The sequence below is a fragment of the Rana temporaria genome, chromosome 6 (assembly GCF_905171775.1).
Source record: "Rana temporaria chromosome 6, aRanTem1.1, whole genome shotgun sequence".
NCBI lineage: Eukaryota > Metazoa > Chordata > Amphibia > Anura > Ranidae > Rana > Rana temporaria.
In genome coordinates this window covers 18,820,656-18,846,670 of record NC_053494.1, presented here as the reverse complement: position 1 = coordinate 18,846,670, position 26,015 = coordinate 18,820,656, and the positions used below count along the sequence as shown (strand labels likewise).

Here is a 26,015-nt window from a genome sequence, read left to right as displayed (position 1 = left end):
CATTCATGAACAAGCAAAACTGAATGTCAGGCTCATAATCCCCTCAAACGTATACGCCGGAGGATGAACTGACTCTGTGGCGGAGGCAACCGTCATGTCCCAGGCATCTACAAAACCCACATTGACGCCTTGGAAAACCTCTTTAAGCACCAGGTATTGCGCATAACCGTGAAAATCACCAATTCTTTCTAGTGGAGCATTTCTTTCTCTGGTGTTTTCAGTTTTGATGATAACCTTGGTTTCTGGACTCCGGAGAAGGAGGCGTTCCACCGCTCTGCGGATGTTCAGTGCCCGTCTAATAAAAAGATGCAGAGGGAATTGTCGGAAGTGCTGCCCCATGGTAATGACAAAGATCGTGTCCTTTCCTCCACCTTGTCTGTCAATCTGGCGGCTCGTGTACATGTCCTCCATGAAGTAGTAGAAGACAAAGCTCTCGAGGGGAAACCCGTGCCTTTTATAAGATATATAGATATCTTTTTCCATGTTTATAGCCTCGAGCGTCTTCTCCCAAGAGCCCCATCCAGTCTCATGATGCCGAAAATATTTCACAACTGGTGGAGACAAGAGAAACCTACCATGTTATATATACACTGGATAATATCATCATGTGCATGGTCTATTAGGCTGCATTCACACCTGAACGCGGCGTATTTTACTGCAGCGTTTTCTCCCGCGATTTGCCGCGACAAAACACAGCGTTTTTTAAGCCTAACATACGCCGAAGGGGTGATTAACATTGTCGGCTATGCCGAACGCCGAAAGCCGCCTGAAAAAAAGGGTCCGGGACTTGTTTTGAGCTTCAGGCGTACGGCGTTTCGGCGTTCGGCGTGGAGATGTGAACCATCTCCATAGCCGACAATGTTAAATCACCCCTCCAGCGTATTTCAGGCTGCAATAGCATCGTGCTACAGGCGACAAAACGCCTAGGTGTGAATGGAGCCTTACAGTGTAAGTAAGGGAAAAATACGAAATATTTATGTTTGCCGTACATCTCTACAATACATTTAAGTCTCCCCATATTTTATCTCTTTAGAGCCCAACCTTGGGCCATTTTTCTATACAAGGGCCTGCAGCCGGTTGCCAAAAAATAAAAAAGCAGCCCAGCCTTCGATATTTGCCTTCAAACCAAAGTTACTTTGTTTTTGCCACAAGATGTATCAACAATGCCCAGTTGAAGACAGAGGCCATGCTAAGAATGAAGGATGTCAAGACCCCACACCCTCATGGGGGCATTACTATGAAGTAGACATATGCATTCATTTTGGTCTGAATTTGGGGTATTTTTTGGGGTATTTTCGTTATCGTTTTAACAAACGAAAACATAAAAAAATGCTTTATTTTCATTTTCGTTGCTGCAACAGTTCGATATAGATAGGGGATTCGACATGACGCTGACAATAGCGATCTGTGTCTATCGAACCTGCGGTCGAATGTACCTAACCTAACTCTATTAGTCCAAGATTATTCTACATAGAGAGGAAAGATTTGACATTATAGAGACAGTGTTGGGGGAGACCATTCGACATGACCAACAAAGATTCGACGAAGCAGTGAAAAACATACAAACATTGAATCTGTCATTGACGGCTTATGGTGTCTGTCGAAAGTTCTAAGAAGATTATACAAGCAGCTAAACTGTACGACAACGCAATCATACATTTCCGGTCAAATGCTCGGCCCATAGGCTATAGAAGAATTCAAATGTTGGTTGACTAGTAATCATAATTTATAAATATAATTATTACTAGTGTCATACAACATTAGAATTCTTCTATAGCTTGTAGGTGGAACATTCGAGCGGAAATGTACGATTCGACGTACAGTTTCGCTGCTCCATCGAATCTTCTTAGAACATTCGGCAGACACCATAAGCCTTCAATGACAGATTCGATGTTAATTCATTCGGATTTTCGGACGAATGCATTTTTTAGTGAAACAAAATAAAAAAAAACGAATTTCGGGAATAACTAAATAAATGTATTTTTCGGACAAAAACAAAATTCCAAAACGAAATATTTCAGTGTGCACATGTCTACTATGAAGTGTATTTATGCAGAGAGCAGTGGCGGCTGGTGCTCAAAATTTTTGGGGGGGCGCAAACGGAAAAAAACAAAAAACAATTGCAGCCTTACTGTGCCCATCAAATGCAGCCACTGTGCCCATCAAATGCAGCCACTGTGCCATGCCATCAAACACAGTCACTGTGCCATGCCAACAAACACAGCCACTGTGCCATCAATTGTCACCACTTTGCCATGCCATCAAACGCAGCCACTGTGCCATCAATTGTCACCACTGTGCCATGCCATCAAACGCAGCCACTGTGCTATGCCATCAAACGCAGCCACTGTGCCCATCAATTGTTACCACTGTGCCCTTTAATTGTCACCACTGTGCCATTTAATTGTCGCCACTGTGCCCATTGATGCCACTGTGCCCATTGTCGCACACTGTGCCAATTGATGACACTGTCCCCATTGTCGCCACTGTGCCAATTGATGCCGCTGTGCCCTGTAAAATGCCCCCCACGCCCAGCACTTACCTTTCTGGGCTCGGCCATCCTCCTTCCACGTCCCTCGATGTCTTCTCCCACCCTCGATGACGCTTCAGCCAATCAGATTACCGGTAACCAGAACTGGTGAACCTGATTGGCTGAGACGCCTGTCAGTCTTATCCAAGGAACGCACCCCCGCTGTACGTCCCCTGGATAAGCATCCGGAAGGCTGAGGGCTGTACTCGGAAAGCCTATTAGAGCCACTGGCTCTGATAGGCACTTCCGCACAGCCAACCAGCTGCTGTTATTCAGGTGGCCGGCGCTCACAGTCCGGCCATCTGAATAGACCATCGGCCGGCAACAATAACGTAGATTCATGCAATGCATGAATGTATGTTATTGTAATCAGTGGCGTGTGCGGGAGCCAGAGGGGGCGGCGCTCCAGCGCCCTCTGTGGACGCACCGCACTGGCAGAGAGTGGAGCTGATGCCATTTCCTCCACATCTCCGGGGGTCAAGCACCCCTGGGGAAGATCAGGGAGGAAAATTGGTCTATGGGTGGGATTTACTAAAACTAGAACACACAGAATATGTTATCAGGGAAGGCAAAATATAATCAGAATAAACTTCAGCTTAATCAGACCAAAGGGGAGTAAATAAGAAATGTTCATAGTCAGAGTTCACATACACAATAAAGTGGTATTTAAGGTTCAGTTTTTTGTTTTTTTTTATATAACAAACATGTCATAATTACAGTGGAACCTCGGATTGCGAGTAACACGGTTACCGAGCGTTTTCGCAGTACGAGCACTGTATTTAAAAAAATCGCAACTCGGTTTGCGAGTGTTGTCTCGCAACACGAGCAGGATTCGGGCCAAAGCAGTGTGCAGTACCACTTTTGGCCTGAGGTGTGCGCCGGAGCCAAGCAGAGCCGAACGTCGACGATCGCAGCCGATCAGTGCCCTTCGGAAATGCACGTAAAGGCCCGAGGACAGCGCAGCTGACCTAGCAAATCTCGGGAACAAAGTCTTTCCGAGGTTTGCCAAGGTCAGCCGAAGTGTGCGGTATTGCATGCCATTGAAGTCAATGCGGAACAAATTATTTTAGTTTCCATTGACTTCAATGGGGAAACTTGCTTTGATATGCGAGTACTTTGGATTACGAGCATTCTCCTGGAACGGATTATGCTCGTAATCCGAGGTTCTGCTGTACCTGCTCTGTGCAATGGCTCTGTCCCGATCCTTATTTTCTCGTTCCCCCGCCTGCACCCTTCAGTACCCCCAAGTCACTTGCTATGGCAGAAGCACTGGTGCATGCTCACTCCTGGGCTCTGCTGTGTGCGTCCATAAGACACATAGCGCTGTGGCTCAGCCCCACCCCCCTACTCTCTCCTCATTGGCTCAATGGATGTGACTGACAGCAGTGGGAGCCAATGGCTCTAGCTGCTGCCTCGGCCAATGAGGAAAGGAAGTCTCGGCTCAGCTGAGGCTCTCATGCTCACCGCTGGATCGAGAGGGGGCTCAGGTAAGTATTAGGGGGGCTATGGGGGTGTAGCGCCTGTGTACTTTCAGTCCAGGTGCTATTTTAAATTTAGAGGGGGATGAGAGAGTTAGTTGAGTTACTCTCAAGTAATTTGTTCAAATTAGGCTTCTGTTCTAGCTTGGCTGTGCTGTCGGTTCATCCTGTGTTCCTGAGGTGTTTTTCCACCCCGGGGCGACAGGTGGTGGCAGTGGAGTTCAGGCTGGAGAGCCTCTTGGGGCATGCTGTGGGAGGGTACTTCTTGAGCGGACGCCATTAGGCGGGGTTTTTGTTCCAGGTGTGGCGCCCACCTTTAGGGTGACCACACATCACGGGCCCCGGCGAGATGGCCTACCAGGCCGGGGCGCACGTGCTACGCGGTGTTCTTGGTTCCGGGACCATGTTGGCCCGGGACAACTGAAGCTATGGTGGGGCCCCAGTGAGTTGGGTTCCCAAGTTCTGAGGAGAGATCCCAAGCGAGATAGCTGTTCGGTGAGGAGTCAGCCTGAGGAGAGCCAAGAGAGGCAGGCAATCCAATAGGGCCTCGACGATTCATCGGGAATCAGGGTGACCGGACACTGAGAGGTTGGATTTCAGCAACCCAAAGCAAGTAAACTACCTGAGGGAGATTCAGGCTTCAATATTACTGAGCAAAATATTACTTCATTATCTACATTCTAGAGAGAGGGGCCTGTGGCAGAGGTTCCACTCCGTAGTTAATCCCTACCATGTCTGTGGCAGAGAATTGTTTCTTCTCAAAGTTCCGAGTGATACTCTGGCTGCCAGGTCGGTGTGAGAGGCCTGTCCAGGTACACTCTACCCACTCCGGCTGGAGTGGCGACGAAGTTAAAGCGTCGCTGGAAGCAGGATTGTTTCCATCGCTGATAGGCCTGAACCTGCAATTTCTCCTCCTCACTCATCTTTTACCTATCTACCTCAAGTTTACTGTTTGCTGTGTTGGTCAAGAATAAAAGCACAAGAAAGACACCTGCTGCTTGGACATTCCATTATTGCTGCTCTCAACTATCTACCCCTAGACGCTCATAGAGGTAACACGCCATCCCAATCTATATAGCAGCACACAGAAGGTTTTTCACCTCCATGCATAGAATGCATGGAGGTAAAAACACATTCAGCCTTTAAAACCACTTTAACAAATAAAAGTAAGCTATAGTTAGACATAAACCCTTCATTGCTCCCTAGTTTAAAAAAAAATACTGACTGAGAGGCTGAAAAATACATTTTTTTCATTAGTCTAGTGCAGTGGTCTCCAAACTGTGGACCATGGGTCAAATGTGGCCCTTTGCTTGCCTGTATGTGGCACTATAAGAGGCACTATTTCTTCCACTAACACCAATTATGGGGCATTTTTTCTTTCACTGACAACAATTGATTGGGCACTGTTCCTTTCACTGCCACAACAATGGGGCACTAGTCCCCCCCACTGACACCAAAGATGGGGCACCATTCCTCCCACTGACAACATTGGGGCACCATTCCTCCCACTCACACCAATTATGGGGCATTGTTCCTCCCACTAATACCAATGATGGGACCTCCTTCCTCCCACTAACACCAATGATGGGGCACTGATCCTCTCACTAATAGCAATGATGGGGCGCTATTCCTCCTCCAACTGACCAGGAACTATATCATTTTTTAACTCCCACTGACCGCAAAGCCTCAGGCATTGTTTACACCCACTGAGACTGGGGCATTTTCTACTCCAACTCGCCATAGTGCACATGTAGCTAGATTCACATAGAGTTAGGTCGGCGTATCAGTAGATACGCCGACCTAACTCGGAATCTGCGCCAACCTAAGTTTAAGTGTATTCTCAAACAGAGATACACCTAAACCTATCTAAGATAGGACGGCTTGCGCCGTCCTATCTTAGGGTGCAATATTTAGGCTGGCCGCTAGGTGGCGCTTCCATTGCGGTCGGCGTAGAATATGTAAATCACTAGATACGCCTATTCACGAACGTACGCCCGGCCGACGCAGTACAGATACGACATTTCCATAAGAGATAGGCCGCCTAAAGATAGGCATCCCCCTAGGTGGCATAGCCAATGTTAATGTATGGCCGCCGTTCCCGCTTCGAAATTCTGAAAATTTACGTTGTTTGCGTAAGTCGTCCGTGAATAGGGATTTACGTCATTTACGTCCACGTTGAAATCAATAGGACCGTGCGGCGTACTTAGCCGCAATTCACACTGGGAAATGTAGGCGGACGGCGCATGCGCCGTTCCAAAAAAACGTCAATCACATCAGGTCAAACGAAATTAGCATAAAACACGCCCCCTCAGCCTATTTTGAATTAGGCGCGCTTGTGCACGCCGCATTTACGCTACGCCGCCGTAAGTTAGGAGGCAAGTACTTTGAGAATACAGTACTTGCCTCTCTGACTTAAGGCGGCGTAGCGTAAATACGATATGCTACGCCGCCTTAAAGTTGCGCGGGGCTACGTGAATCTAGCTAATGGACAGTAAGCTGGCCCTTTGTTAAAAAGTTTAGAGACCGATTGTCTTATGCAGTGATGGCGAACCTTGGCGTTCATGAGCATCATGGGAAATGTAGTTCTAAAACACCCATCACTGGTCTAGTGACTCATCTGATGTGGGCAGGATCGTTTTGAGTCAGCTGGACTGATTTGCTCCCCGCTCCCCAACTTGTTCTTCCCCACAATTGGCAGCCTCATTGACCAGTCATGAGGAACCCCCCTCTGAATCCCATGCTTTCTATTTGGTCTAGCACACTGGCCAATAGTTAGACATGAAAGGTGAACTCACTTCATGGTTAAAATTAGGGTTGTCCCGATACCACTTTTTTAGGACCGAGTACAAGTACCGATACTTTTTTTCAAGTACTCGCCGATACCGAATACCGATACTTTTTTTTAAATGTGTGCCCAAATGCAGCCATGTCCCCCCACAAATGCAGCCATGTCCCCCCACAGATGCAGCCATGTCCCCCCCATATCCAGCCATGTCCCCCCATATGCAGCCATGTCCCACCCATATGCAGCCATGTCCCCCCCATATGCAGCCATGTCCCCCCCATATGCAGCCATGTCCCCCCATATCCAGCCATGTCCCCCCCATATCCAGCCATGTCCCCCCATATCCAGCTATGTCCCTCCATATCCAGCCATGTCCCCCCATATGCAGCCATGTCCCCCCATATCCAGCCATGTCCCCCCATATGCAGCCATGTCCCCCCATATGCAGCCTTGTCCCCCCATATGCAGCCATGTCCCCCCCATATCCAGCCATGTCCCCCCCATATCCAGCCATGTCCCCCCCATATGCAGCCATGTCCCCCCATATGCAGCCATGTCTCCCCCATATCCAGCCATGTCCCCCCATATGCAGCCACGTCCCCCCCATATCCAGCCATGTCCCCCCATATGCAGCCATGTCCCCCCCATATGCAGCCATGTCCCCCCCATATCCAGCCATGTCCCCCCCATATGCAGCCATGTCCCCCCATATGCAGCCATGTCCCCCCATATCCAGCCATGTCCCCCCCATATATGCAGCCATGTCCCCCTTATAAGCAGCCATGTCCCCCCATATGCAGCCATGTCCCCCATACATTGATGCTGCCGCTGCCGCTTAGTTAATATGGGCGGGGAACATTACAGCTTTCATTTGAATAGCTATAGTGTTTCCCGCCGCGCCGCGTATAGACACTCCCCCTTGCTCGGGATTGGACAGATCACCCGAGCAAGGGGGAGTGTCTATACGCGGCGCGGCGGGAAACACTACAGCTATTCAAATGAAAGCTGTAATGTTCCCCGCCCATATTAACCAAGCGGCGACGGCAGCGGTATGCGGAGTGGCGGCGACGGCCGCGGCAGGGTCGAGTATTCGGCCAGGCATCGGGGGCATTTGTGGGAGTACAAGTACTCCCGCAAATACTCGGAATCGGTCCCGATACTAGTACGAGTAGCGATACTAGTATCGGTATCGGGACAACCCTAGTTAAAATATGTATTTGCCTCTAAAAGAGCGCCCTGGAATTGAGGTCTCCTGCCTTCAGACGCGTTGGAAAGCACTTACTTTGGACGCCCTCTGTGAAGTGCATGATGAACTGTCGCAATGTTGAGTCTCCGATCAGGAAGAGTTTCTTCCCCTGTAGGCATTTCACAAAGTCCTCTGCAGCTTTGTAGGTGGTCATTGTGCAGTAGGCAGGATTCCAAATATTATTAAAAAAGTATCCGCTTGGAAGCGTGGAGTTCATTCCCGGCTGACATTTTGGCTTTGGAGGTAAAGGGATTTCTGAAAGAATGATGATTTTGCAAAGGGAGTTAATATTACATAGTAGAATTGAAGGTATAAAGTCAGGCCTTTAAAACACTGGAAGAGGCTGGGAACATTAAAAGGGAATTTTCGAGCTAAACATTTACAGTAAACCAGGGTTTAGTGGTACTTTTTATTTAAAGTTACAATAAACACGTTTTTTTTTACTGTAAATAATGATATTCAAGAATGATTTCTTTTAGCTCGAAAAGGCCCTTTTAATGCTCCCAGCCTCTTCCGAATTCCCAAATTCCTTCTGTAGAGGGTGGCTACATTCATTCTCCATGGTCCCACTCAGGCCCGGACTGGCCATAGAGCATACCGGGCATATGCCTGGTGGGCCGCGGCTTCCCGCGGCCTGCATGTCACGTCTCCCCCCAGTGTAACATGCAGGGGGTCCAGAACTGTTAGGGGGGTGTCTGTGTACAAACTGTGGGGGGCTGTGTAATGTAAAGGGGTCCAGAGGTGCAGAGTGCTGTGTAATGTAAATGGATCCAGAGGTGCAAGGTGCTGTGTAATGTTAAAGGGTCCAGAGGTGTGGTGCTGTGTAATGTAAATGGGTCCAGAGGTGCAGTGCTATGTAATGTAAAGGGGTCCAAAGGTGCAGGGTGCTGTGTAATGTAAAGGGGTCCAGAAGTGCAGGGTGCTGTGTAATGTAAAGGGGTCCAAAAGTGTAGGGGCTGTGTAATGTAAAGGGGTCCAGTGGTGCAGGGTGCTGTGTAATGTAAAAGGGTCCAGAGGTGGGGTGCTATGTAATGTAAACGGGTCCAGGGTGCAAGGTGCTGGAACCCCACATCCCATCATTAACCGACGACGCGAAGCGCCGCACCCCCCCCCCCCCCCGGCTGCTCAGTCTAAAATGGCCATTGCTATTTTTTGTCCCAGTCCAGGCCTGGTCGTCCCACTGTATGTAGGGATGTAGCCACTCTCGCTTGCTCGCTCCTGAAATGGACTATGGATTATGGACTATGGGATGTGTGGTATGTATAGATCAGTTTGCAATATATGACCACGATTAACATGCACTGCTTGTCCCAAAGAAATGGAAGTGAGGGAGGAAAATGAAAGGTTCTGGAGCTCATGGAGGGGAGTTATAAGGAGGCATAAAAACACAGTTACACAATTTCATGTAAAATAGATTACAGCGCCACTAAGTAGTGGATGTGTATAGATTATTTTTGGAGAATAAGGATATTGTTTACTTTCACTATAACTTTTAAACCTTAATTTTCCAGCTAACTACTCTGTCCTCAGTAGCCCACCAGTCTTTATCAACACCTCTGATCCCAGGTCTTTAACATCTTCCCACCTGGCCAATAGCAGAATGTCGGCCAGCTGGGGGCTTCATTGTTCTGACTGGATGTCATTTGACGTCCTTCAGAACAAGCCAGGGGGCACACAGCGCATCAATCGGTGGTGCAGTGTGTCGTTCACACACTGCATCTCTGATCACAGTGAAGAGCCTATGACGTAGGCTCCTTGGGCCAGATTCTCAAAAGAGTTACGCCGGTGTATCTATAATTCCCGCCGGCGTATCATTGTTTTGTATTCGCAAAACAAGATACGCTGGAATTCGGCTAGGATCCGACTGGTGTAAGTCACTTACACCGTCGGATCCTAAATGCAATACAACGCTGACCGCTAGGTGGCGTTTACGTTCAGGTCTCATTTGACTATGCAAATGAGCCTGATACGCCGATTCCCGAACGAATTTGCGGCGCGTCGTCGTCGTTTACGTCGTTTCCGTAAGCGTAAGGTTACCACTGCTATATGAGGGGTAACCTTACGCCAGTCCGCCGTATGCTATGTTAAGTATTGCGTCGGGTCCGCGTCGTTTTTTATCGTCGGTTACGTCGTTTTACTAAGTCGTTCTTGAATCGGCGGCGTCATTGACGTTTTCCGTCGTGAGCTGGAGCATGCGCACTGGGCTACTTTTCAGCCCGGCGCATGCGCAGTTCAATCGGCGCGGGGGCGCGCTTAATTTGAATACAAGCCGCCCCCTTTGAATTACGCGGCCATACGCCGGGCCATTTACACTACGCCGCCGCAAATTACGGAGCAAGTGCTTGGAGAATACGGCACTTGCTCCGGTAAGTTGCGGTGGCGTGGTGTAAATGGCTTACTCTACGCCAACGCGGAATCTATGTGAATCTGGCCCCATGTGATTAGCTGTGTCCAATAACACTGATCAGGAACGTCCCTCAGAAGGAGGAGGGTCGCGCGCACGTGTCCGTGCCACGTTCGTGTCACCCGGACACGGCGTATCTCCAATCGGCAGGAGGGCTCTGTGATTGGCCCGACTGATCATATGATGGCCAATCACACTGTCACACTGTCATGTGATGTAAATAGAGAGTCGGTTGCTAGGCGATCGGCTCTCCTTTCCTCACACGGAAGTTGTCAGTGAGGAGAGGAGAGCGGATCGCTGGACCCGGTCGGTGATCAGTGAGTATGAGCTGTTTTTTTACAGATTTTTACACACTGATCACAGTGTCCCCACACAATGTCCCCAAAATAATGTCCCCAAAACAATGTCACCACACACATCTCCCCATAAATGTCCACACACAGTAAAAACTCCTGTCCCCCACATATGTAAAATCACATGTCCCAATGATCATCAGCATACATCTGTCCGTATTCACACAAACCAATTATACACTTAACAGGGTTTTTTTTTACCAAAGACATGTAGCAGAATACATTTTGCCTTAAATTTAAGACAACATTCGATTTTATTGGATTTCTTTTAAAATAGAAAGTAGGAAATATTTTTTTTTTTTCCGCTCTTTTTTTCTGCTTAAATCACAAAAAAAAAAGTTGTGAATAAATACCACTAAAAGAAGCTCTGTTTGTGTGAACAAAATGATAAAAATTTAATTTGGATACAGCATTGTATGACCGCGCAGTTGTCATTGAAAGTACCAGAGCGATGAAAGCTGAAAATTGGCCTGGAAAGGAAAGGGGTGAAAGTGCCTGGTATTGATGTGGTTAAGATAATAACATAGTAGTTCAAGATAGTTCTACTTATTATTGTGTAGTTTTGCTGGGTTCAGACTTCAGAGTGCGTCGCCCACGTTCAGACTTCAGAGTGCGTCGCCCACGTTCAGACTCCAGAAGAGTGCGTCGCCCACGTTCAGGCTTCAGAGTGCGTCGCCCACGTTCAGACTCCAGAAGAGTGCGTCGCCCACGTTCAGACTCCAGAAGAGTGTGTCGCCTACTTTCAGAATCCGGAAGAGTGTGTCGCCCACGTTCAGACTCCAGAAGAGTGTGTCGTCCACGTTCAGACTCCAGAAGAGTGTGTCGCCTACGTTCAGAATCCGGAAGAGTGTGTCGCCTACGTTCAGAATCCGGAAGAGTGTGTCGCCCACGTTCAGACTCCAGAAGAGTGTGTCGCCCACGTTCAGACTCCAGAAGAGTGTGTCGCCCACGTTCAGACTCCAGAAGAGTGTGTCGCCCATGTTCAAATTCCAGAAGAGTGCTTCGCCCACGTTCAGACTCCAAAAGAGTGCTTCGCCCACGTTCAGACTCCAGAAGAGTGTGTCGTCCACGTTCAGACTCCAGAAGAGTGTGTCGCCCACGTTCAGACTCCGGAAGAGTGTGTCGCTCACGTTCAGACTCCGGAAGAGTGTGTCGCCCACATTCAGACTCCAGAAGAGTGTGTCGCCCATGTTCAGTGTCCAGAAGAGTGTGACGCTAATGTGCAAACTCCAGTAGAGTGTGATGTGCACATTGGGACTGTTTTTTATTTAAAATTTGGCGTGGAGTTCCCCTGTGGGAGGGGCTTGCCTTAGAACAGGTTCACACTGGGGCGACTTCCTGTAAAGTTGCCTCACTGGGGATCTGACTTGGAGGCGACTTCCATTGAAATCAATGGGTACAGGTCGCCTAGAAGTCGGATTGAAGTAGTACAGGAACCTTTTCTGAAGTCGGAGCGACTTCAGTAGTGTACATTAAGACGGCTCCCATTCACTTCCATTCATTTTCTCAACCGCACGACTTGGGGCGACTTGAAGTCGGATCCCAGGTCGCCCCAGTGTGAACCGGCTCTTATTGTTGAGTTACACTCTATACATCATAACATTTATTTTATTTCATTGTAGTTTTTAAGTCTAAGTAAAACCAATTAAGATGCTACTGTGTTGCAATTTGAGACTAGCAAAAAATTGTAATATACAAGGCCAATACCTTCTAACTTATGAATGTACTTACCATTACAGTTTGTAACTCTTATAGGTGCCGCCCCCTTTGAATTACGCGGCCATACGCCGGGCCATTTACACTACGCCGCCGCAAATTACGGAGCAAGTGCTTGGAGAATACGGCACTTGCTCCGGTAAGTTGCGGTGGCGTGGTGTAAATGGCTTACTCTACGCCAACGCGGAATCTATGTGAATCTGGCCCCATGTGATTAGCTGTGTCCAATAACACTGATCAGGAACGTCCCTCAGAAGGAGGAGGGTCGCGCGCACGTGTCCGTGCCACGTTCGTGTCACCCGGACACGGCGTGTCTCTTCAATCGGCAGGAGGGCTCTGTGATTGGCCCGACTGATCATATGATGGCCAATCACACTGTCACACTGTCATGTGATGTAAATAGAGAGTCGGTTGCTAGGCGATCGGCTCTCCTTTCCTCACACGGAAGTTGTCAGAGAGGAGAGCGGATCGCTGGACCCGGTCGGTGATCAGTGAGTATGAGCTGTTTTTTTACAGATTTTTACACACTGATCACAGTGTCCCCACACAATGTCCCCAAAATAATGTCCCCAAAACAATGTCACCACACACATCTCCCCATAAATGTCCACACACAGTAAAAACTCCTGTCCCCCACATATGTAAAATCACATGTCCCAATGATCATCAGCATACATCTGTCCGTATTCACACAAACCAATTATACACTTAACAGGGTTTTTTTTTACCAAAGACATGTAGCAGAATACATTTTGCCTTAAATTTAAGACAACATTCGATTTTATTGGATTTCTTTTAAAATAGAAAGTAGGAAATATTTTTTTTTTTTCCGCTCTTTTTTTCTGCTTAAATCACAAAAAAAAAAGTTGTGAATAAATACCACTAAAAGAAGCTCTGTTTGTGTGAACAAAATGATAAAAATTTAATTTGGATACAGCATTGTATGACCGCGCAGTTGTCATTGAAAGTACCAGAGCGATGAAAGCTGAAAATTGGCCTGGAAAGGAAAGGGGTGAAAGTGCCTGGTATTGATGTGGTTAAGATAATAACATAGTAGTTCAAGATAGTTCTACTTATTATTGTGTAGTTTTGCTGGGTTCAGACTTCAGAGTGCGTCGCCCACGTTCAGACTTCAGAGTGCGTCGCCCACGTTCAGACTCCAGAAGAGTGCGTCGCCCACGTTCAGACTTCAGAGTGCGTCGCCCACGTTCAGACTTCAGAGTGCGTCGCCCACGTTCAGACTCCAGAAGAGTGCGTCGCCCACGTTCAGACTCCAGAAGAGTGTGTCGCCTACTTTCAGAATCCGGAAGAGTGTGTCGCCCACGTTCAGACTCCAGAAGAGTGTGTCGTCCACGTTCAGACTCCAGAAGAGTGTGTCGCCTACGTTCAGAATCCGGAAGAGTGTGTCGCCTACGTTCAGAATCCGGAAGAGTGTGTCGCCCACGTTCAGACTCCAGAAGAGTGTGTCGCCCACGTTCAGACTCCAGAAGAGTGTGTCGCCCACGTTCAGACTTCAGAAGAGTGTGTCGCCCATGTTCAAATTCCAGAAGAGTGCTTCGCCCACGTTCAGACTCCAAAAGAGTGCTTCGCCCACGTTCAGACTCCAGAAGAGTGTGTCGCCCACGTTCAGACTCCAGAAGAGTGTGTCGCCCACGTTCAGACTCCAGAAGAGTGTGTCGCTCACGTTCAGACTCCGGAAGAGTGTGTCGCCCACATTCAGACTCCAGAAGAGTGTGTCGCCCATGTTCAGTGTCCAGAAGAGTGTGACGCTAATGTGCAAACTCCAGTAGAGTGTGATGTGCACATTGGGACTGTTTTTTATTTAAAATTTGGCGTGGAGTTCCCCTGTGGGAGGGGCTTGCCTTAGAACAGGTTCACACTGGGGCGACTTCCTGTAAAGTTGCCTCACTGGGGATCTGACTTGGAGGCGACTTCCATTGAAATCAATGGGTACAGGTCGCCTAGAAGTCGGATTGAAGTAGTACAGGAACCTTTTCTGAAGTCGGAGCGACTTCAGTAGTGTACATTAAGACGGCTCCCATTCACTTCCATTCATTTTCTCAACCGCGCGACTTGGGGCGACTTGAAGTCGGATCCCAGGTCGCCCCAGTGTGAACCGGCTCTTATTGTTGAGTTACACTCTATACATCATAACATTTATTTTATTTCATTGTAGTTTTTAAGTCTAAGTAAAACCAATTAAGATGCTACTGTGTTGCAATTTGAGACTAGCAAAAAATTGTAATATACAAGGCCAATACCTTCTAACTTATGAATGTACTTACCATTACAGTTTGTAACTCTTATAGGTGCCAATTTTTGGGCAATTTCGATACCCACTCTTGACCTACAAAAAATGGTTGAATTGAAGTTACTTTCAAATGTATAGCTAGCAAAGCGATCTGAAAAAAAAAAAGAGTTTAGATTCCAGAACAGCCTTTCTCAACCTATTTACCCCTAAAATAATTTACAGGTCTTGGGTAACCCTTATTAAAATCGGTTCATCGGAGGTCAATCAGAAAAATTCCCCTAACCTTGGTGGTCAGTAAGAAAGAATGAAACCCTAATGCCGCGTACACACGCTTGGAATTTCCGACAACAAATGTTCGATAGGAGCTTGTTGTCGGAAATTCCGACCGTGTGAAGACCCCATCGGACATTTTCTGTCGGAACTTCCGACAAAAAAATTTAAGAGCTGCTTCTCAAATTTTCCGACAACAAAATCCGTTCATGTAAATTCCGATCGTGTGTAGACAATTTCCGACACACACAATTCCACGCATGCTCTGAATCAAGTACGAGACGCTCGGTCTGGTAAAACTAGCGTTCATAATGGAGATAGGACATTCATCGAGCTGTAACGGACTGAAAAGCACGAGGCTGAATCGTCTCTCACCAAACTTTTGCTAACATGACTGGTATTGAACTTCCCTTTAATAGTGCCGTTGTAAGTGACCGCATTTGTGCAACCGTGTGTATGCAAGACAAGTTTGAGCCAACAAAAATCCACGGTTTTGTTGTCGGAATGTCCGATTGTCTGTACATGGCATTACAGGATACCACCCTCAAAGACAGCTAAAAAGATCATTGGGGTCATGCTGTTGGCTCCGCCAAGCGGTGCTGGACTAGAATTGTGCAGGCAAATGGGAATTCAACCAGCCATAGTCCAGGGAACCCCTAGAAACTGTTGGAGGAACCATAGGATTTCACAGAAGCCTGGTTGAGAAAGGCTGTTCTACAAGAATGTAAAAGAACTGAAGCTCCAATAAAAAACAATACGAAAAAGAGGGGTGTACTGCGCTAATTCGATAAATAGTAAAGTGGCAACTAAAATGTTATACAACACTAATAATATTGGTCAAAGGAAGAGCTGCGCTGTTGTAAGCTAAATGTGACACTAGTGATAATGAAGTGCTAGATAAATACCAATTACAATGATTAAACACCGACTGAGTGAAAAAAATTATGGGCTAGATTCAGGTAGGGGGACGTACATTTTGTGCGGGCGTAGCGTATGTTATTTACGCTACACCGCCGCAATTTAGAGGCAAGTGCAGTATTCACAAAGCACTTGCTCCGTAAGTTGCGGCGGCGTAGCGTAAATCTGCCGGCGTAAGCGCGCTGAATTCAAATTGTCAAGAGGTGGGCGTGTTTTATGTAAATAAAACATGACCCCACGTAAATGACGTTTCTCACAAACGGCGCATGCGCCGGCCGTGAACGTATCCCAGTGTGCATGCTCCTAATCACGTCGCAAATAGTCAATGCTTTCGACGTCAACGTCATTTACGCAAAACCCTATTCGCGAACGACTTACGCAAACGACGTAAAATTTTCAAAATTTCACGCGGGAACGACGTCCATACTTGTGCCAGTATAAAAAAATATTAAAAGTCAGCAGCTACAAATACTGCAGCTGCTGACTTTTAATATTAGGACACTTACCTTTCCTGGAGTCCAGCGCCGTCAGCAGCAGGGGACGAGCGATCGCTCGTCTCTCTGCTGCTCCCCCCGCCATCCTCAGTGAGGGAACCAGGAAGTGAAGCACTCCGGCTTCACTACCCGGTTCCCTACGGCGCATGCGCGAGTCGTGCTGCGCCCGCCGATTGGCTCACACGCTGTGTGCTGGGAGCCGAGTGTTCCTAGCACACAACGGGCGACAGACGGGAAGTCAGAAAAACCCGTCTTTTGCCCGTAGCGTGTGGCCGGAAGTGGGTGCAAATACCTGTCTTTAGACAGGTATCTGCACCCCCCTCCCCCTGATAGGTGTCAAATGTGACACCGGAGGGGGGGCGGGTGCCGATCAGCGTGAGTTCCACTTTAGAGTGGAGTTCCGCTTTAACATTGGTTATGCCTCATATAGCAGGAGTAACGTTACGCCGGAAAAAGCCTTACGCAAACGACGTAAAAAAATCTGCCGGGCGCACGTACGTTTCTGAATCAGTGTATCCAGCTCATTTGCATATTCTACGCTAAAATCGACTAAAGCGCCACCTAGCGGCCAGCGTAAATATGCACCCTAAGATACGACGGCGTAGGAGATTTACGCCGCTCGTACCTTAGCCTAATTTAAGCGTATCTGGTTTTCAGAATACGTTTAAATTTACGACGGCGTAGATTCAGAGTTACGACGGCGTATCACCCTAAAAACGATTTTCTAACATTACATCCAGCGGGACAGTGTATGGGTTAGGTGAGGCAACTGGTAGCGAGTAACACTTGAGGCCTGGCTAGAAGCTCAGGGCTTGAAATTTTGAGCCCTGCCAACAGCATTACCCATTGTTCTCTTTAGTTGGAGCAAACATAAGACTATAAACAGATCCCATGGGGAATGCATCGTACATAAACTGTTTTTTTTCCATGGATCTTCTCTGTCTAGAAATACCTACAAAACCATGTTCACATTTCCCAGTATGTTATGAACTTTTAGCATTTATACACAGTGAAAAACCCCTATATAGTTTGTGGTGTATTGTGTGGTATTTTTCTTGTTTGATATATATTTTACCCTTCAAGCAATGGGTTCTCTTCAGGCTTCAAAAAAGACGCATGGAGGTCCACGGCTCTCATGTCTCTTAAACAGTCACAAGGTAAGTTAGGAGGTTTCTGGCAGTAGAAGACCTCTTCGTAGAGTTTGTCTTTATATTCACAAGTCTCTGCAGCTGAATTCAGTTGAAAGCCACAAGTAGAGATTGCCTCTTGACCTAAGTAGACATATCTCCCATGGAAGCCAAGAACTCCCAAACTTGAATGTCTTGACCTCCAGAGGGCCGCAATCCCTTCACTGGGGTGCCATAACAAAATGGAGACCTTGATTTGGCCTGCCCAGTATAAAGGGAAGTGGACCCGGTAAGACCCATTGTTCAAGTCTTCCACCTTTCCTGATACAGAAGCTCCAAGCTCTACAGAAAACAGCCTAGGTCTTATAAAATCTCCTCCGTAAGTTTTCCTGTTGTTCAAAGAATCATACATGTCCACTTGTAAGATAAAGTCTTCCCCAACGCAGTATCGTTCTCTGGGATTCCCTAAAAACACTTTGCTGTTTTCCGCGTTGGTGGTTTTGGTAACATGAGTGAATGTCACATTGGGCATAAGGCTTTGAATTTTGTTAAAAATGCCATCAATTTGAATTTGAAGTTGACTTTCGTTTGGTGAATGTTCTGGTTCTGGGACTCTCTCCTCCTTCTCTGGAGCAACATTTTCCACCGTACCCCTGAAAGAGTGCTGTAAAGGAAATCAAAAAAGTCTCTTACTGTTTTTTTTTTGTTTATTACCAGTGCTTAAATACTGTAATATTAAAGAATATGTAAACCCAACATTTCATATTCTTGATATGTGCCTGCTGTACAATGAAGTCCAAGGGGGGGGGGGATTGTAACTGTGCATCCTATGGCAGGCTGAGCTCAGGAGGGGGGGGGTGGTTGTAGCTGTGCACCCTGGCTGATCTTGGGGGAAACTGTGGCTGTGCACCCTGTCACAGGCTTATCTGGGGGGCAACTGTGGCTGTGCACCCTGTGATAGGCTGATCTTGGGGGCAACTGTGGCTGTGCACCCTGTGACAGGCTGATCAAAAAAAAAACTGAGTACTAATCTTCATGCTTACCCCCTAAGCATAAATTCTCCCAGTACAAATCTGCCCCCTGCTGAAATCCCCCCCCCCCCTTAGCTCAAATCGTATCCCCCATCCCCCAAATCCCCTCAACATAAATGCCCCTCCACAAAAAAGTCATCCCTCTTAGCACAAATCCTCTACCACCCAAATTTTTCCTCTAAAGCCTCGTACACACGGGCCAGAATCTCGTCAGGAAAAAAATATTGTTTTTCCTGACGAGATTCTTGGCAAGAATCTCTTGCTGCCCGAGTGTACAGACTTTCCTTTCAAAAGAAACATGGTTCTCTTAAAAAGGCAAGAACGTAGTGACGTCATCGCATACGACGAGCATGCGCTCGTCACATTCGATGCCGTCGCCACCATCTTGCTGCACCCTACCTATGCCTAGGAAGCTACCGCGCATGCGTCAAAGTCATTTTGAGAATGCGCGGGTTTCCACCGCGACCAGGTAAGTATACAGACTCTCAGGTTTCTTTTCCCGAGAATCTCACGACGAGAAAATTTGAGAACACGGAGCAGTGATTTTAATAATGTTTAAAGTTTAAAGTGAAACAAAAGTGAAATATTTCTTTTAAATTTCGTACCTGGGAGGTGTTTAGTATGCCTGTAAAGTAGCGCATGTTTCCCGTGCTTAGAAAAGTCCCTGCACAAAATAACATTTCTAAAGGAAAAAAAGTGACTTAAAACTACTTGCGGCTATAATGAATTGTCGGGTCCCGGCAATACAGATAAAAGTCATTGAAAAAAAAACAGCATGGGTTCCCCTTTGGGTCTGGTATGAATATTAAGGGGAACCCAGAACCAAAATGTAAAAAAAAAGCGTGGGGGTCCCCCCAAATTTCATATCAGGTTCTTCAGGTTTGGTATGGATATTAAGGGGAACCCTGCGCCCTTTTTTTTTTAAATGGCGTGTTGTTCCCCCCAAAAATCCATACCAGACCCTTATCCGAGCATGCAACCTGGCAGCCTGCAGGAAAAGAGGGGGGCAATAGAAAGTGCCCCCCCTCCTGAACCATACCAGGCCACATGCCCTCAACATGGTGAGGATGTCCCCATGTTGATGGGGACAAGGGCCTCATCCCCACTAACTTGCCCGGTGGTACCAATTCACATAGGGAGGGCAGGATCTGGAGTTCCCCTTTGTTAAAGGGGGCTTCCAGATTCCGATAAGCCCCCCGCCTGCAGATAACAACAAAACCTGGGGAATGCCCAGGGAAAAACCAAGCCTACTTACCGACCAGCTCGCAGAACAACCAATTAACCTGCCTAACAGTATGCGTTAAAACAGGGGTTTTGTCCGCACGCATTTGCAAACGCATGCGTGAGCCACAGAGCCGCGCCAAGGCACTCTGTAATCTGTGGTCCTAACACTAAACAATGAGTGTCCCCACAAGGGAGGCACATGCATTCTAATGGATAGATAGGGGCAGGTGGACTGAAGGGGAGCCACCCCTCCTTAAAGGTGCAGGAGCACACCAAACACCCAGCATGTAGCACAATGGCTGCAAAGGTGTTGGTGTGCTGCTGGACCATCCTCACCATGTTGAGGGCATGTGGTCTGGTACGGTTCAGGAGGGGGGTGCTCTCTCGCCCCCCCCTCTTTTCCTGCGGCCTGCCAGGTTGTTTGCTCGGATAAGGGTCTGGTATGGATTTTTGGGGGGAACCCCACTCCATTTTAATTAATTTTGCTGCGGGGTTCCCCTTAAAATCCATACCAGACCTATAGATTTTTGAGGGGAACCCCGCGCCATTTTTTTTTTAAATGGCGCAGGGTTCCCCTTAATATCCATACCAGACCTGAAGGGCCTGGTATGGACTAAGGAGGAACCCATGCTGTTTTTTTTTATTGACTTGTATCTGTATTGCCGGGCCCCGACAATTCATTATAGCCTCGAGTAGTTTTACATTTTTTTTAGAAATGTCATTTTGTGCAGGGACTTTTCTAAGCACGGGAAACATGCGCTACTTTACAGGCATACTATAGACACACCCCAGGTAAGAAATGTAAAGGAATATTTCACTTTTATTGTTCCACTTTAAAACTCTCGAAAAAACTTCAGTTTTTAAAACTTTTTTTGCAACTTTTTTTGCATTGTCCCCTGGGGCAGGACCCAGGTCCCCAAACACTTTTTATGACAATAACTTGCATATTAACTAGGGTTGTCCCGATACCACTTTTTTAGGACTGAGTACAAGTACCGATACTTTTTTTCAAGTAGTCGCCGATACCGATTACCGATACTTTTTTTTATATGTGTCCCCATATGCAGCCATGCCCCCCCCCATATGCAGCCATGTCCCCCCCATATGCAGCCATGTCCCCCCCCTATATGCAGCCATGTCCCCCCCCATATGCAGTCATGTCCCCCCATATCCAGCCATGTCTCCCCCCATATGCAGCCATGTCTCCCCCCATAAATCCAGCCATGTCCCCCCCCATGCAGCCATGTCCCCCCATATCCAGCCATGTCTCTCCCCCATATCCAGCCATGTCTCCCCCCATATCCAGCCATGTCTCCCCCCATATCCAGCCATGTCCCCCTCCATGCAGCCATGTCTCCCTCCATGCAGCCATGTCTTCCCCCCATGCAGCCATGTCTCCCCCCCATGCAGCCATGTCTCCCCCCCCATATCCAGCCATGTCCCCCTTACCTGCATCCCAGCTGCCGCCGACTGGTTAATACGCGCAGGGAACATCACAGCTTTCATTTGAATAGCTGTAATGATTCGCGTCGCGCTGCGTATAGACACTCCCCCTTGCTTGGCATTGGATAGTTCACCCGAGCAAGGGGGAGTGTCTATACGCGGCGCAGCACGAATCATTACAGCTATTCAAATGAAAGCTGTAATGTTCCCCGCCCGTATTACCCAGTCGACGGCAGCGGGGATGCGGCGGGATGTGGCGGGATGCGGCGTAACGGCGGCGGGGGGGGGGGGGGGAAGTATTCTATTTCGGTATCGGGGGTATTTGCGGGAGTACAAGTACTCCCACAAATACTCGGAATCGGTCCCGCTACCCATACTAGTATCGGTATCGGGACAACCCTAATATTAACCTTTAAAATTAGCACTTTTGATTTCTCCCATAGACTTTTAAAGGGTGTTCCGCGGCTTTTCGAATTTGGCGCGAACACCCCAAATTGTTCGCTGTTCGGCAAACGGGCGAACTCATGTTCGACTCGAACAAAAAAGCTCAGCCCCACCCTTGACAACATAAAAATATAATGTTACCCATTTTGGCTGGATCTACATTTTTCTGCCATTGACATTTTTTACAGGCATGATGTAATACCTCACAGACCATTAATCAACACATGAGCAGACTAGGAGTGAGTAATAATTGGTTCATTTTGATTTACCTGCGTTGCTGTCCAGCGCCATAGGAAGCCCAGGAAGAAAAAAAAGATTACAAACTGCAGTAGGAACTTTCTCGTGACCATTCTGTCACGTGATAAGGCAACCTGGTAAAGAAATAAATATTTTTAGGCTTATGGACCAGTGAACTTAAAGAAAAAGGTTTTGCTTTAATCCCTAATAAAGAAAGCTGCATACAATGAAATGAATGAGATGAATATCACCTTTATCCTGACTTCACCAGTCTATTAAAGTTTAGAAGAGATTTAACAATTACTGTATATACTCGAGTATAAGCCGAGTTTTTCAGCACATTTTTTTGTGCTGAAATTCCCCCCCTCGGCTTATACTCGAGTCACCTTTTTGCGCCTGATCTCCCGGACTTTGGGGACCCGGTACCACAGGGCGCCCCCTGCCCCAAAGCACCCACCCCCCATGTTGAGGGCATGCGGCCTGGTACAGTTCAGGAGGGGGGGCGCTCGCTCTTCCCCATCCCCTTTCCTGACCGGCCGGGCTGCGTGCTCGGATAAGGGTCTGGTATGGATTTTTGGGGGGAAACCCTACCCTGTTTTTTCTGCGTTACTTTACTACTTTGGGGGAGCACGGAGGGAGCACAGGGGGAGCACGGAGAGAGCACAGGGGGAGAACAGAGGGAGCACAGGGGGAGCACAGAGGGAGCATAGGGGGAGCACGGAGGGAGCACAGAGGGAGCATAGGGGGAGCACAGAGGGAGCATAGGGGGAGCACGGAGGGAGCACGGAGGGAGCACAGGGGGAGCACATGGGGAGAACAGGGGGAGCAGTACAGAGAGAGCACAGAGGGAGCAAAGGGGGAGCACGGAGGGAGCACATGGATAGCACAGAGGGAGCACAGGGGAGCACAGAGGGAGCATAGGGGGAGCACGGAGGGAGCACAGGGGGAGCACGGAGGGAGCACAGGGGGAGCACGGAGGGAGCATAGGGGGAGCACGGTGGGAGCACATAGGGAGAACAGGGGGAGCAGCACAGAGGGAGCACAGAGGGATCAAAGGGGGAGCACAGGGGGAGCACGGAGGGAGCACAGGGGGAGCATGGAGGGAGCACAGGGGGAGCACGGAGGGAGCACAGGGGGAGCACAGAGGGAGCATAGGGGGACCACGGAGGGAGCACGAAGGGAGCACAGGGGGAGCACAGGGGGAGCAGCACAGAGGGAGCACAGAGGGAGCACAGGGGGAGCACGGAGGGAGCATATGGGGAGCACAGAGGGAGCACAGGGGGAGCAGCACAGAGGGAGCACAGAGGGAGCACAGGGGGAGCACGGAGGGAGCATATGGGGAGCACAGAGGGAGCGCAGAGGGAGCACAGGGGGAGCACGGGGGGAGCAGCACAATGGGAGCACAGAGGGATGGGGCGCTTTAAAAAAAATCCTGTCTCTTTATAACAAGGACCTTCTCTATATAACAAGGACCTTCTCTATATAACAAGGACCACCTCTATATAACAAGGACCACCTCTATATAGCAGGGACTGTCTCTGTATAGCAGGGACTGTCTCTATATAACAATGACCTTTTGTATATAGCAGTGACTGTCTCTATATAACAGGGACTGTCTCTATATGACAAGGACTGTCTCTATATAACAAGGACTGTCTCTATATAGCAGGGACTGTCTCTATATAACAAGGACCATCTCTATATAACAAGGACCATCTCTATATAACAAGGACATTCTCTATATAACAAGGACCGTCTTTATATAACAAGGACTGTCTCTATATAACAGGGACTGTCTCTATATAACAAGGACTGTCTCTATATAACAAGGACTGTCTCTATATAACAAGGACCTCATTCTAGCAGTCTTTTATACACAAATCTAGAGATATTTTTTAGAAATTCTATGCATGTCATTGGTACCTAGGAACAAAAAAAATGTTTGTCCTTGCAACCTCTATATATATATATATATATATCCTATACCCATATAACTAAAAGTAGACAGGGCAGATTGGATAGTGCAGATAAAACATCGTTTAATAAAACCAAATTGAATAAAATTTGCACTTACAAGTTGATGATTGGGTCAGAACGTATCCCAGGTGAAGCGAAGCTCAGCAGTTTTTAGGGTCAAGTCCTACAGGAACCCCGAGTACTTCTCAAAGACAAGGAGCAAAAAGGAGAGTAGAGACCAGTGTAACTTTACCAGAATAGTAAAGCTATAGGTGGAGCCAGGAATTCAGTTAGGACAGACCTACTGGACGTTTGTTAGATAAGATCAAGAAGTTGTCTCCTAAAAGCTTGACACAAAAAACAATATAACCATAGCAACCCAAATGATGGCCGCTACATAGAATTCCAGACAAAGTAGAATCCTTCAGACTATAAAAACTAAGGGCCAGATTCTCAGAAGAGTTACGACGGTGTATCTCAGGAAACTCCGTCATATCTCTGTTTTTGGCCCCGGGTATCTATGCGTGTGATTCCTAGAATCATTTTCGCATAGATACGGCGTAGATCCGTCAGGTGTAAGTCACTTACACCGTCGGATCTTAGATGTAATTCGACGCTGGCCGCTAGGTGGCGTTTACGTTCAGTTCACATTTGACTATGCAAATGAGCCTGATACGCCGATTCCCGAACGAATTTGCGCCGCGTCGTCGTCGTTTACGTCGTTTCCATAAGCGTAAGGTTACCCCTGCTATATAAGGGGTAACCTTACGCCAGTCCGCCGTATGCCATGTTGAGTATGGCGTCGGGTCAGCGTCGTCTTTTTCCGTCGGTTACGTCGTTTTACTAACTCGTTCGCGAATACGACTTTACGTCAATGACGCTCACGTCGGCGTCATTGACGTTTTCCGTCGTGAGCTGGAGCAGGCGCACTGGGCTATTTTTCAGCCTGGCGCATGCGCAGTTCGATCGGCGCGGGGGCGCGCTTAATTTGAATACAAGCCGCCCCCTTTGAATTACGCGGCCATACGCCGGGCCAATTACACTACGCCGCCGCAAATTACGGAGCAAGTGCTTGGAGAATACGGCACTTGCTCCAGTAAGTTGCGGTGGCGTGGTGTAAATGGCTTACGCTACGGCGCCGCCGATTCTATGAGAATCTGGCCCTAAGAGCTTAGGGCCAGATTCACCAAAGAGATACGACGGCTTTTCTCCTGATACGCAGTCGTATCTCTGTTTCTATCTATGCGGCTGATTCATAGAACCAGTTACGCATAGATATCCCTAAGATCCGACAGGTGTAATTGTTTTACACTGTCAGATCTTAGGATGCAGTACCGCGGCCGCTGCTGGGTGGAGTTTGCGTCGTAAACCAGCGTCGGGTATGCAAATTAGGAGTTACGGCGATCCACGACGGATTTTCGCGTTCGCTACGTCGCCGCTAGTCTAGTTTCCCGTCGCAAAGTTAGTCGTCGTTTTTGGTGCCCTAACTTTAGTCAGCAAACGTATTGCTGTCTAAAGTATGGCCGTCGTTCCCGCGTCGAAATTTAAAAATGAACGTCGTTTGCGTAAGCCGTCCGGGAATACGGAATTACGCTACGTCGCCGTTCGAAAAAATGACGTCACTGCGCGCAAAGCACGACGGGAATTGCGAAACGGAGCATGCGCAGTAGGTCCGGCGCGGGAGCGCGCCTAATTTAAATGGCACACGCCCATTTGAATTGGCCCGCCTTGCGCCGGACGTATTTACGATACACCGCCGCAAGTTTCCAGGTAAGTGCTTTGTGGATCGGGCACTAAAACTGGAAACTTGCGGCGGTGTAACATAAACGGGTTACGTTACACGGCCGCAAATGTATGTGAATCTGGCCCCATATTCCTTTCCCATATAAAGAGTCATGCCGCGTACACACGATCATTTTTCGGCATGAAAAAAAACGTTGTTTTAAAAAAAATGTCATTTAAAATGATCGTATGTGGGCTTCACATGATTTTTCGGCTTCTGAAAAACGACACATTTTTTTTTTCGAGCATGTTGCATTTTTTAACGACGTTTTAAACCATGTCGTATTTCGGGTTGAAAAAAATGATCGCGTGTGGGCTAAAACAAC

General features: G+C 47.9%; 1 protein-coding gene across 1 annotated transcript; it reads right to left on the bottom strand.

Annotated features, from left to right (window-relative positions):
* On the bottom strand, window positions 1-24,185 carry LOC120942609 (NXPE family member 4-like). Its single transcript, XM_040355583.1, has 6 exons — window positions 24,026-24,185; window positions 21,984-22,085; window positions 17,521-18,236; window positions 14,798-14,859; window positions 8,076-8,294; window positions 1-551 (listed from the first exon to the last, which is right to left on the bottom strand). Exons 2-6 carry the CDS (start codon window positions 22,062-22,064, stop codon window positions 4-6), a joined length of 1,626 nt encoding a protein of 541 aa, XP_040211517.1. The 5' UTR covers window positions 22,065-22,085; window positions 24,026-24,185; the 3' UTR covers window positions 1-3.
* Between the last annotated feature and the right edge of the window lie 1,830 nt (window positions 24,186-26,015).